This window comes from Lithobates pipiens, unplaced genomic scaffold, assembly GCF_037356315.1.
Source record: "Lithobates pipiens isolate NorthernLeopardFrog02 unplaced genomic scaffold, aLitPip1_a1.2 Scaffold_3, whole genome shotgun sequence".
Classification (NCBI taxonomy): domain Eukaryota; kingdom Metazoa; phylum Chordata; class Amphibia; order Anura; family Ranidae; genus Lithobates; species Lithobates pipiens.
In genome coordinates this window covers 188,231,085-188,244,253 of record NW_027507790.1, presented here as the reverse complement: position 1 = coordinate 188,244,253, position 13,169 = coordinate 188,231,085, and the positions used below count along the sequence as shown (strand labels likewise).

Here is a 13,169-nt window from a genome sequence, read left to right as displayed (position 1 = left end):
TTTCGGCCGGGGTTAGTTTTCTACTCAAGTACGTCACTGGATGCTCCTCACCATTCACTACTTGTGAGAGTACTGCACCTAAGCCTGTGTTAGAGGCATCTGTCTGGACCAGAAATTCTCGCCTGAAATCGGGGGTAACTAAGACAGGTGGTTGGCACAAGGCAGACTTAAGGCTTTGGAAAGCCTTCTCGGCCTCTGGGGTCCACGTGACCATTGCTGTCTTTCCGCCCTTTGTCAAGTCAGTTAGTGGAGCAGCAACTGAGGCAAAGTTCGGCACAAATCTACGGTAATACCCCGTAATACCCAGGAAAGCTCTAACCTGTTTCCTTGTCAGGGGTCTAGGCCAATTCTGTATTGCCTCAATTTTATTTAGCTGTGGCTTAATCAACCCTCTCCCAATAATGTAGCCTAGATATTTGGCCTCTTCTAGGGCTAGAGCACACTTCTCGGCATTTATGGTCAACCCCGCATCACTTATGGCATCCAACACGGCCTGTACCTTACAGAGGTGACTTTCCCAATCAGGGCTAAAAATGACCACATCATCGAGGTAGGCAGCTGAGTAATCACGATGTGGTCGCAGAATCAAGTCCATCAACCTCTGGAAAGTTGCAGGCGCTCCATGTAACCCGAATGGCATCACTACATACTGGAATAGCCCATCAGGGGTGGAGAATGCAGTTTTCTCTTTAGCCTCACCAGAAAGTGGAATCTGCCAGTAGCCCTTTGTGAGATCGAGGGTGGTTATGTACCTGGCGTTACCCAACTTCTCAATCAACTCATCTACCCTGGGCATAGGATACGCATCGAACTTGGAGATCTCATTCAACTTTCTGAAATCGTTACAGAACCTCCAAGTTCCATTGGGCTTTGGGATTAGCACAATTGGGCTGGACCATTCACTCTGTGACACCTCAATTACCCCCAGAGCAAGCATACGTTTTACCTCGGCAGATACGGCTTCCCTACGTGCCTCGGGTATCCTATAGGGCTTAAGGTTTACTCTGCTTCTAGGCTCAGTTTCAATGTGATGATGGATGAGGTGTGTACGCCCTGGGAGGTCAGAGAACTTGTTTTTGTTTTTCTGTAAAAATTCCTGAGCCTCCTGTTTCTGTGACACTGATAGAGTATCACCTACCTTGACTGGAGGGATTGGTGGTGACAAATTATTAACAGTATTTGTCGCCACCAAGGATTCCCTGTCTTTCCAGGGCTTGATCAAGTTTATGTGATAAACTTGGAAAGGCTTCCTTCTACCTGGTTGGTGCACCTTGTAGTTCACCTCACTGACCTTTTCAACAATTTCATAGGGACCTTGTCACTTCGCCAAGAATTTACTCTCAACAGTGGGGACTAGTATAAGGACCCTATCGCCTGGGTTGAATGTCCTGATTCTTGCGGACCGGTTGTAAATTCTACTTTGGGCCTCTTGAGCCCTCTGGAGGTGTTCCCTTACCAGGGGCATTACAGTGGCTATACGGTCCTGCATTTGTGCTACATGCTCAATAACACTCTTGTATGGGGTGGACTCATTCTCCCATGTCTCTTTTGCAATGTCTAGTAGACCCCTAGGGTGATGACCATAGACCAACTCGAATGGTGAGAACCCTGTGGACGCTTGGGGCACCTCCCTAATAGCAAACATGAGGTAGGGTAATAAATGATCCCAGTCACGACCATCTTTTGCCACCACTTTCTTCAACATATGTTTCAAAGTTTTATTAAATCTCTCCACCAATCCGTCCGTCTGGGGGTGGTACACAGAGGTACGGATGTGTGAGATTTTAAATAGTCTGCATAATTCCTTCATTACTTTCGACATAAATGGCGTACCTTGGTCAGTTAGGATTTCTTTGGGGATCCCAGTCCTAGAGAACATATAAAACAACTCACGTGCAATTGTTTTAGATGCAGTGTTTCTTAAGGGTACAGCCTCAGGATAGCGGGTCGCATAATCCAGGACTACCAAAATATACTGGTGTCCTCTAGCTGACTTTACAATGGGACCCACTAAATCCATGGCAATACGCTCAAAAGGCACCTCTATAATAGGGAGCGAAACCAAAGGACTGCGAAAATGTGACACTGGGGCACTAACCTGACATGTGGGGCACGACTCACAGTATTTTTTAATGTCATCATATATGGCCGGCCAAAAAAACCTCTGGAGAACCCTCTCTCGCGTTTTGTCAGTCCCCAAGTGTCCCCCAAGAACATGGTTATGTGCCATGTCAAGCACCTGACGCCGGTACGGCTTAGGTACCAGAAGCTGTTCCACAATCTCATCCTTAACCTTATTGACTCTATAGAAAAGATCATTAGTCACCGAAAAATGTGGAAATCTTTTTTCAGCATCTGGTTCCTGAGGTACCCCGTTCATAACAGCAACCTGCTCTCTCGCATTTTTGAGAGTGGGGTCCTGTAATTGTGCAGCACCAAAATTTTCGCTAGACACCTCTAAGTCTAGTATATTTTGTTCAGTGGGAGGAGCCTCCTCCTCCCCAGCCAGGACCTGCAAAGGAAAACAATCATTTTCATCCTGTACACTTTTATCATTCACAGTGGACAAGGCAACCACCTTAGAGGTATCCTCACTCCTTTTGGGGATTTTTCTTTTTTCCCAGAGAGCCCAGAATAAAGGAAAATCGCGCCCCAATATTACATTATGCATGAGGTTTTTAACCACACCCACTTCATATTGTACTGTGCCTTGTTCAGTCCCGACTTTAGCCAGCACTATAGGGTACACTTTTGTATCACCATGTATACACACAACGCTCATATGCTTTTTAGACTCTAAGTCCCCAGTCACCAGGCTAGCATGCACCAAGGTTACAAGGCTTCCTGAGTCCATTAACGCTTTAACAGGAAAGTCATTGATTGTGATGTTGCAGATTTGCGGTTCAGTCTCTAGTCCAGGAACTGCAGCACAAGATGGTTCCGCAAATAGCGACTGACGCCGGCTAGCGTCACATTCCATGGGTTCAGAGGTAAGAGGGCAATGGGCCGACACGTGTCCCGCCTCATGGCATCTCCAACACTGGATAGGGCCTGGTCTCTTTGGCAAGGAGTCCTTTTCAGAGCCCCTTAGCCACCCGGGACCATCACCAGTCTTTTGTCCCTGAGACACCACTTGAGCCCTTTTCCCTCCATCAGCACCCCTCCACACTCCCCCAATAGATGGAAGTCTCTTACCAGCTGACGGCACAGATCTGGCGCTCCGGGGAGGTGAAGATGCTGCAGGAACATCACGGAGGTAGTCCTCAGTCGCCTGGAACCTCTCCACAAGGTTGACAAGTTCGTTTGCATTCTTAGGATCACCTTGTCCCACCCAGCGTTGCAGGTCAGTAGGAAGTGCTCGGAGGTAGCGATCCATCACGACCTTCTCTAGGATTTGTGCAGGAGTAGAAGTGTCTGGCTCCAACCACTTTCTTGCCAAATGGATTAGGTCATACATCTGGGACCTCGCTGATTTGTCCAGACTGTAGCTCCAGTTGCGTACCCTCCGGGCACGGACTGCAGTAGTAACTCCTAGTCGGGCAAGTATCTCCTCTTTTAGCCGAGTATAGTCCTTAACCTCTTGCTCACTGAGGTCATAGTAGGCCTTTTGGGGTTCACCTGTTAAATAGGGCGCAATTACCTCTGCCCACTCAGCGGCTGGTAACTTCTCTCGCTCAGCCACGCGCTCAAATACTGTTAGAAAGGCCTCAACATCGTCCTCAGCAGTCATCTTTTGCAGCGCTTTCTGCACAGTCCTTCTCCCAAAAAAAATCTCTGGAGCGGCTCCCATCACTGTGGGTGGATTAGCAACCACAGGCGCCTCTCGAATTGCTATCAGGTGCTCGATAAGTTGTTGTTGTGCAGCCATGGACTGTTCATGTCGTTGCTGTTGTTGCAAACTCACTTGCATAAACTGCTTCAGCATCTCCTCCATGTTGCTGGACTGTTCTTGGAGTGTAGTTGCAGCTTTCACCCAAGACATAAGCAGCTGTAGCCAAGTCTGTCCACACCGTTGCCCCTAGCAACCGTGTTGCCCGCTACCTCCACCAATTGTAAGGGATCTTCCCGGGGTAGGGTGTGTTTGGACACAGTTCACAGCAGACTTGGAATTTATAAAGCAGATCTTGGCGTTTATTCGTGGTACAAACAGTCCAGCAAACAAAATATACAGCAACACCGTGCTTTCTAAGTACAACAAAAATAAAAGTCCTAGCCCGGCTGGGCGCTTACTAACAGGTTCTGCTCACCTATCTGACACTTACAAACACAGCGTCTTTCGCCTGGATATCGCAGGGTGAGTTTTAGCTCCAGCAGTGGCTGTGCTTGCAGCTTCCTTCAACACACAGATTGTTCATTCCCTGGCTGAGAGCAATCACCTGCAGACCCTGCAGAGCCTTTAGCTTCCCAGGCTAATTAGGATCAAAGCTCACCTGATCCCAAACCCAGAACTGGATCGGGGGATGTGGAATGACAGGTCCCTCTACCAAACCTACCTGCCATTCCATATAAACCCAGGCCCGGCAAAATTAAATAACAACTCAGCAGCATATCGCTGCTGAGAAACTGATCCATCCTGGATTTACCATCTCACACTGTGTAGCAACCTAGGTGAGATGTACACCCCCTCGATCACTTCTCCAGTGACATGTCTACAATATATATATATATATATATATATATATCAAATACACTACCACTAACTGAATAACCTGCCTGCTTAATCTAGCTCAAGCTATATCTCTGTCCACACCAACAACACTACACAGGGCCGCCGTGTAAGCAACCTTATATAGTGTGGGGTGTGGACACTGATCCGATGCTGCGTCCCGCTGATCTGTCGGTGCCGATGCCCTACGTGTCTTAACCACTTGACCACTGGGCACTTAAACACCCTTAATAACCAGACCAATTTTCAGCTTTCGGTGCTCTCACATTTTGAATGACAATTACTCAGTCATGCAACACTGGACCTATATGAAATTTTTGTCCTTTTTTTCACACAAATGGAGCTTTCTTTTGGTGGTATTTAATCACCGCTGGGTTTTTTATTTTTTGTGCTATAAAAGAAAAAATACAGACAATTCTGTAAAAAAATTAATTTTTCTTTGTTTCTGTTATAAAATTTAGCAGATTAGTAATTTTTTCTTCATACATTTTGGCCAAAATTTATACTACTACATATCTTTGGTAAAAATAAGTACAAATTGGTGGATATTATTTGGTCTTTGTGAAAGTTATAGAGTCCACAAGCTATGGTGCCAATATCTGAAAATTGATCACACCTGAAGTACTGACGGCCTATTTCAATTCTTGAGACCCTAACATGCCAGAAAAGTACAAATACCCCCCAAATGACCCCAAAATTGTCATATTATCAGTTTATTTCTCACACAGCATATGCATACCACAAATTACACCCCAAAACACATTCTGCTATTACTCCCGAGTACGGCGATACCACATGTGTGAGACTTTTACACAGTGTGGCCACATACAGAGGCCCAACATGCAGGGAGCGCCATCAGGCGTTCTGGAGCACCCAGGACAATTCTGACATTTCTCTCCTACATGTAAAAATCATCATTTATTAGCTAGAAAATTACATAGAATTCCAAAACATTATTATATATGTTTTTTTAGCAAACACCCTGGAGAATACAATGGTGGTCGTTGCAACTTTTTATCTCGCACGGTATTTGTGCAGCAATTTTTCGAATGCTTTTTTTTGGAAAAAAAACTGTTTTGTGCTTAAAAAAAAAACACAGTAAAGTTAGCCCAATTTTTGCATAATGTGAAAGATGAAGTTACACTGAGTAAATAGATACCTAACATGTCACTCTTCAAAATTGCACAGGCTCGTAGAATGGCGCCAAACGTCGCTACTTAAAAATCCCCATAGGCGACGATTTAATTTTTTTTTTAACTAGTTATATGTTTTGAGTTACAGAGGAGGTCTAGGGCTAGAATTATTGCTCTCACTCTAACGTTCGCAGAGATACCTCACATGTGTGGTTTGAACACCGTTTTCATATGTGGGCGGGACTTACGTATGCGTTCGCTTCTGCATGCGAGCACATGGGGACAGGGGCGCTTTAAAAAAAAAAAATTTTTATTGTTCATTTAATTTATTTATTTTAGTTTGATATTTTTTTCCCCAAAAATAAATTTTTTAATCCCTTTTATTCCTATTACAAGGAATGTAAACATCCCTTGTAATAGGAATATGGCATGACAGGTCCTCTTTACAGTGAGATATGGGGTCAATAAGACCCCGCATCTCACCTCTAAGCTGGGAAGCCTGGAAAAAAAAAGATTCTGGATTTGATCGTATTGGCGAGTTGGTAGAAGCACCGGAGGGCGGCGGGAGGGGGGGGGGTGTGTCTATGGCTGGGTATTGCAGGGTATCACCGACTATGGCTGGGTATGGCTGGGTATCTCAGAGTATGGCTGGGTATCTCAGAGTATGACGTTGCAGAGTATTGCGTTGCAGAGCATTGCAGGATATTGGAGGGTGTTGCAGAGCATTGCAGAGTGTTGCAGGGTATTGGTGGGTGTTGCAGAGCATTGCAGAGTGTTGCAGAGCATTGCAGAGTGTTGCAGGGTATTGGCGGGTGTTGCAGAGCATTGCAGAGTATTGCAGAGCGTTGCAGGGTATTGCAGAGTGTTGCAGGGTATTGCAGAGTGTTGCAGAGTGTTGCAGGGTATTGCAGGGTATTGCAGAGTAATGCAAAGTATTGCAGAGTATTGCAGAGTATTGCAGGGTATTGCAGAGTATTGCAGGGTATTGCAGAGTAATGCAGAGTATTGCAGAGTAATGCAGAGTATTGCAGAGTAATGCAGAGTAATGCAGAGTATTGCAGAGTATTGCAGAGTATTGCAGAGTAATGCAGAGTAATGCAGAGTATTGTAATGCAGAGTATTGCAGTGTAATGCAGAGTATTGCAGAGTAATGCAGGGTATTGCAGAGTAATGCAGAGTAATGGCAGGGTATTGCAGAGTATTGGCAGGGAATTGAGGGGTTAATTTTCGGTGAGCAGCGATGTGGGCACTGCAGATGCAGCCCACATCGCTGCTGACACCGATCTCTTCCCCCTCCGCTGTTCAGATCGGTACAGAGAGGGGGAGGGAGGAACCGGCGTCATAACATGACGCCGGTTTGTTTACAAGTGATCACTCCGTCATTTGACGGAGCGATCACGTGGTAAACGGCCGCTATGAGCGGCCGTTTACCGTGATCCGTGATGCGCCGGGTCCTGTGGACCCGGCGGTCACGGATGCTCTCGAGTGTGCACCCCAGGGGGCGCGCGAGAGCGGAATTCTGGGAGGACGTCATATGACGGCCTCCCAGAGTTAAGAAACCACCCTGTAGCCGTCATTCGGCTATAGGGCGGTTGTTAAGTGGTTAAATAACAGTGGGGGCATGGCAATCGGATTACGTCATCCGGAGGCCACACCCCTTTGTGACGTCACTGACCCATCATGCTCTGGATGGTGACGTCACAAGGGGGCGTGGCATCCAGGTGACGTAATCCGATTGCTACGCCCCCTCGTTATTTAAGGAATGCTGGACATCGGCGCCGACAGATCAGCGGGACGCAGCATCAGAGGAGGGTTGTCCTGGGAGCAGCGGCGGCGGCAGCAGAGGAAGAAGAACACCGGACAAAGAAGACAGAAGAGCAGAAGAAAGAGAAGACCGGAGGATGAAGATGCGGGAAAAGATGGAGGAAGAAGCGGAGAAGAAGATTTTTAACAAAAGACTTGTCAAAAACTGTCTACTATATTTTTTAACACTACACTACTTTTTTTCCAGGTAAATGGGTAGGGATACAATGTACCCCATACTCATTCACATAGGGGAGGGCTGGGATCCGGGGGCCCCCTTGTTAATGAGGGGTTCCAGATTCCGATAAGCCCCCCGCTCGCAGACCCCAACAACCACCGGGCAAGGGTTGTTGGGAAGAGGCCCTTGTCACCATCAACATGGGGACAAGGTGCTTTGGGGTGGGGGGCGCAGAGCCCCCCCCCTGCCCCAAAGCACCCATCCCACCGGCCCTCTCCTTAGCAACCAGCTATATACAGTGTAAAAAAAAGAAAGAAAAAGCAAAAAACAAATTGCAGCAAAATCGTGTGTCCAAAACGCGACAAGCCCGGCAAAAAGCACTGAAGAAATGCTCAAAAGCAACACGCATAGATGTGAATCGAGCCTTAGGCTGGATTCCCACCTATGCATTTTTAGTGCTTTTTGCATTTTGAAGATTTGCTCTACAGAACGTGTTCCATAGGAAACCATGGTAAATGGACTGTAGTGCAAATCTTCAAAATGCCAAAAGCCCTAAAGCTGCATAGGTGTGAACCAAGCCTTAATCCTGTTCTGGTAACAACTCAAATTTTCGAATTTTCGCTCACCTTCAATCCTGATGACAATGCCTAAAGACCTATAAAAAGGGTGAACTTTCTGAGCAGGGGTGCATACAACAATACAAACCTGCTAAAGTTTCTAGCCCTTCCCTACTCTACACAAAAAAGTGAAAAAAGTGTTGCCTTTAGATATACTTTTAATATTTTACATTTGTCTCTATGCTGACAAATAAATGGCTACTATAAAGTCATTTCTTTTCACAAAGCTTTATTCAGCCAAACATTCATACTGCAGGTCCTTGCCTATAAAACACCCTGCGCGGATGCTTTTAACCTTTTGGGCATATTCAAAAGGGTCTGAAACGCTTCCGTACAGAGCGATTCCCATGCTTGGTTGAATAAAACATTGTGAAAGACATGAGCAGTTGTTTGTTACTTGTATAGAGTTTACACAGATCAAGGATGGAATTCCATGATCAGCAACTGGCACACCCATAGCGGATAGGGGTGATTAGAGTTTGGAGCAGTGGGGTCATCCTAAGAACTTTTCTATTGATGACAAATATTTTGTTTCCTATCTCAGGGGTAAAAATAATGACCAGTTCTCTAAGTTGGTCAAAATGTTCCCATCCTGAATGTGATTCTTCTGCATTCAGGAGAGGGTTGTTGAGGGAGGTTGAACCTCCCTTAACCGCAGCAGCTCCTAAACAATCCTAAAAGCCTATGTGTACATGGACACATAGGGGGTTATTTAGGAAAGGCAAATCCACTTTGCACTTGGAAGTGCAATCACTCTAAGGCTCCATGCACGCTGAAGCTCAAAAAAGCTTTTTCTGGATGCCAGATTGCTGGCAGAAAACGCTGGTTGAAAAACATGCTTTTAACAGCATTTTTAGCGTTAGCATTTATGGGCGTTTTCAATAAAAATACACAGAGGACACTCCAAAAATCCCCCAGTGCATTGAAAAAATAGAATGCCGAACACTAATTAATGCGTGTTTATGAGCGTTTATCGGCGCAAATTTCTGGCGTTCAGAAAAAAGCCCATAAACTCCACTGCTCATTAAAGCTAAAAAACTTCCATGTGTGCATGAACACATAGCCCAACATAGAGTGGAGTTTATGGGCTTTTAAAAAAAAAAATGACCAAACTCCAATAAACTGCAGTTTATGAGCTCCAGTGTGCATGGAGCCTAAATATAAAGGGTTAATCTGAAATGAATGGAAGCTCTTCTGATTTTATCATCCAATCATGTTCAAGCTAAAATGCTGGTTTTTATTTCCCTTGCATGTCCCCCTCGGATCTACAGTGACTTTACTTTCAAGTGCACTTGCAGTGCAAAGTGGATTTTCCTTAAAAGCCCATAGGCTTTCATGGAGTTGAGTTTAGGAGCTTTGGAAAAAAATGGCAAAAGCTCCTAAACTCAAGTTTAGAAGCTGTAGTACATGAGCCCTAAAACACCTTGATTGGACAACTCATTTTGTGTCTATCGGTAGCTTTCCAAATAGAAAGTGCACAAGAAAGAGGACAGTGCAAAGCTTTGGAATAGATAGATCTACCGATAACTATTCCTACTATTGACTCTTTTTATAGCCATTACACCTTTGATTAGCATTACAATTTTTCTGGTTGCCCTGTGCGAAGTCCGGTAATGGAAATTGTTAGACATGGATGGTCAAACAATAAAAAACAATTGCGAAACCTTCTTTTTATAGCCATTACACCTTTGATTAGCATTCCAAAAAGACACTAAAAAGACACTTTAGTAGCACATGCAATCAGAACAGCACAACTAACATACTATTTAAAAAATTGTATTAATTTGTTTTTTCTAATTTATTTTTATTTTAAAAAATTGAACAAAATAAATAAATTAGCTCTGCATAGTTTTTCATTCTGGAAAAAAGAATTATACTTCAAAGGAACATTCAGAGCATTGCAGTTTAAATACATTATTAAAGAGTTGTTGTTTTTTTCTAATTGCTTACTAAAATTATATTGCTAATATTAAAGTCATTTAATTTTGCAGATAAAGCCACCTGTTATCCCAAAACACCAATAGTAAAAGTTTTCATGATAAAATATCTTACCTAAGAGACAACATGTAATCATGTTTGTAGGGAAAATAGTTTCCAGGTTCATTGCAGCAATATTTTAAGTCAACGAATCCACAGCAGTATATGAGATCCACAGTGTCCTCTTTTCTTGGGCACCCAAAACTATTGATAAATGTGTTATTAGAGGTGTAGTAGCTGGAACAAGTCTCCGCCAGGGTCTTTGTCATCCTGAGGATGGAGGCTTCAAGCTTCCTGTTGTCTCCCAGACTTAGTGAAGCTGATTGCACTCCTTCACCTTGTTCCCCTCCACTACCATACAAGTATTGCCTGCTAGTACAGCTTTATATAGTTTTATATAGCTCATAAAGGAAAGGGATTCTGAGTTCTTCTGTATTGCAGCCTGTTGGTGCCATCTGCTGTACATTAACTATTCTCACATGTGGTATATGTGTTCAGCAGTTGTCAAAAAATAAAATTTCTTTGGAGATAAATACAGTATTTTTAGATTTAAGTGTATGTTTTGAATAGAGACACTTTAGACACCAACAGAGTTCAAGCATGTATCAGGTGTAAGAAACTGTAAGTGCTTCAAACTATCAGGTTCATATTGCATGGCAAAATCTCATAGAACTATGGACAGGATTCATATAAATAGATCAGACGTTATACGTAAAAATGTACATTATTGTGAATTATACAATAGCTGTGCTACCTCAAACCATGGGTGAATTGTCAATCTGTGCAAAAAAAAATATATATATATATGGATGATTTGATAAAATTATAATATTTGGGAAGCTGCTGTTAATTCCGTTATGCAACCACAACCTACTTTTGAAACCACCAATATCGATTCAGTACCTGTGCTACCCTCTATACATCATACTTTATAAAGTGTATGTAGTGTCACAAGTCAAGGTGCAACATTAAAGTGCTAACAGTCCATAAAGGTGCAAATTCAAATAAAGCGCTGCGATTCTGGGACAAAGCGACTGTGCACCATTCTGAAAAGGGAAAAGTTGTTGACCTCCTGAGTATACAATGAGGTAGGTCAAACTGTGCATAATGTATCCAATCAGCCTCTCATGGTAAGTCCCCATCCATTCACAACATCGTAATACTCCATTCACATAGGAAAGGAACCAAGATCTCAGTGCACAATGCTATTGATTTATTAAAACATCCCCACAAAATTATTAAAGTCACAATATTTAGTGCCTCCCCTTGCACTCAGAATAATCTGCCGTCAAAATGTACTGGGATTCCACTGTTCCGATACATGCTGGAGTTAGCATAGATTCCACCAAGTGGAAGTGGCAGAGTGTCGTGCGTCTACGCCCATCTACAGCACCTGATATTCCCAGGCGATCCCCCATCCATGTACTAACCAGGTCCGACCCTGCTTAGCCTCCGAGATCAGGCACGCTCAGAGTGATGTGGCCGTAGACTAACAATTTGTGGTGAGTTTGGTCCTAGAAGGGCATGAGACTGGTGACAAGAGTGGGCATTATCTTTTTTCAGCACGGAACCTTTTGTCCGATAATCAGAGCACTTTATTTGAAGCACTTTGCACTTTTATGGACTGTTAGAACTTTAATGAATTGCACCTTATGAATTGTGGCACTACATATATTGTATCTATATATACAGTGCCTTGCAAAAGTATTCACCCCCTTGGCATTTTTCGTGTTTTGTTGCCTCACAACCTGGAATTAACATGGATTGTTTGAGGATTTGCATTATTTAATTTACAGAACATACCTATAGCTTTGAAGATGTTTTTTTTTTGTTTTTTTTACTGTGAAGCAAACAACAAATAGGGCAAAATAACAGAAAGTCAATGTGCATAACTATTGACCCCCCTAAAGTCAATACTTTGTAGAGCCACCTTTTGCGGCTATCACAGCTCCAAGTCGCTTTGGATAAGTCTCTATGAGCTTGCCACATCTTACCACTGGGATTTTTGCCTATTCCTCCTTGCAAAACTGCACCAGTTTTTGGATGGTTTGCACTTGTGAACACCAATCTTTAAGTCTGTCTGGCTTCTCAGCCTTTTGGCTAAGATCAAGTGTAGTATCTGCTCTTATCAGTTACCTGGAGGTGGCGCTTGCTTCCATTCCTGTTCTACGGCAAAGTGGACCAGGGGTGGCGGTGGCTATGCAAAACCAGCTGATGTAAAGGCAACCTGGAGCGGTTCGTAGCCGAAAGGGAAACCTTCTGATGGGGATGGAGAACCAATGGGTCTGGGTGAAGGGTCGGGTCCCTGACCTTCTGGCCTGGATTGGGGTAGTCCTAGCTCTGTACAGTTTCTTGGGAGAGAATGCTGGCTCCTCCTTGGGGGGAGTGGTTAGTATCACCTGAGTGTAATTAGGAGACAGAGATGGGGGTGAGGGTTGAGCCTGATGGTAAAGGGCTCTCCCGAGCTCCCAGAACTTCAGTCCTTTCTGTGTGGAGTGGGGGCTGCACTGGTCTGCGATGGTGGTCAGGGTTGCAACGAAAATGTTGAGTGTGTGCCTGAAGTGGCAGTTCAGGGGTACCGTATATTCACTGTGATTAGTCACTTTGATTTATTCACTTCACCACAACACACTTTTTCCGCACCTGCCTCTAGGGCCAAGCCTTTTGGCTAGGACCAGAGGAATTTTTATTCCTGGCTGAAGGGCCAGCCATTGTACTGCACAGTGGCCACTTTTCACTTCTCCCACCTTCCTTCTACCCACTTTAATTTATTTATCTCTGCATTCGTCATTTTT

The 13,169-nt window shown here is 44.2% G+C and overlaps 1 protein-coding gene and 1 pseudogene across 1 annotated transcript in view; one reads left to right on the top strand and one right to left on the bottom strand.

The window, feature by feature from the left end:
• Window positions 1–10,720, bottom strand: part of SHISAL2B (shisa like 2B) — a 160,199-nt gene extending 149,479 nt beyond the window's left edge. The window contains exon 1 of the mRNA XM_077462630.1: window positions 10,450–10,720. Within this exon, the coding sequence (XP_077318756.1) occupies window positions 10,450–10,643 (194 nt within the window). The 5' untranslated portion in view covers window positions 10,644–10,720. The remainder of the gene's footprint in view (window positions 1–10,449) is intronic.
• A 1,734-nt stretch (window positions 10,721–12,454) lies between these two features.
• LOC143941774 (U2 spliceosomal RNA) lies at window positions 12,455–12,549 on the top strand (annotated as a pseudogene).
• The last annotated feature ends 620 nt before the right edge of the window (window positions 12,550–13,169 follow it).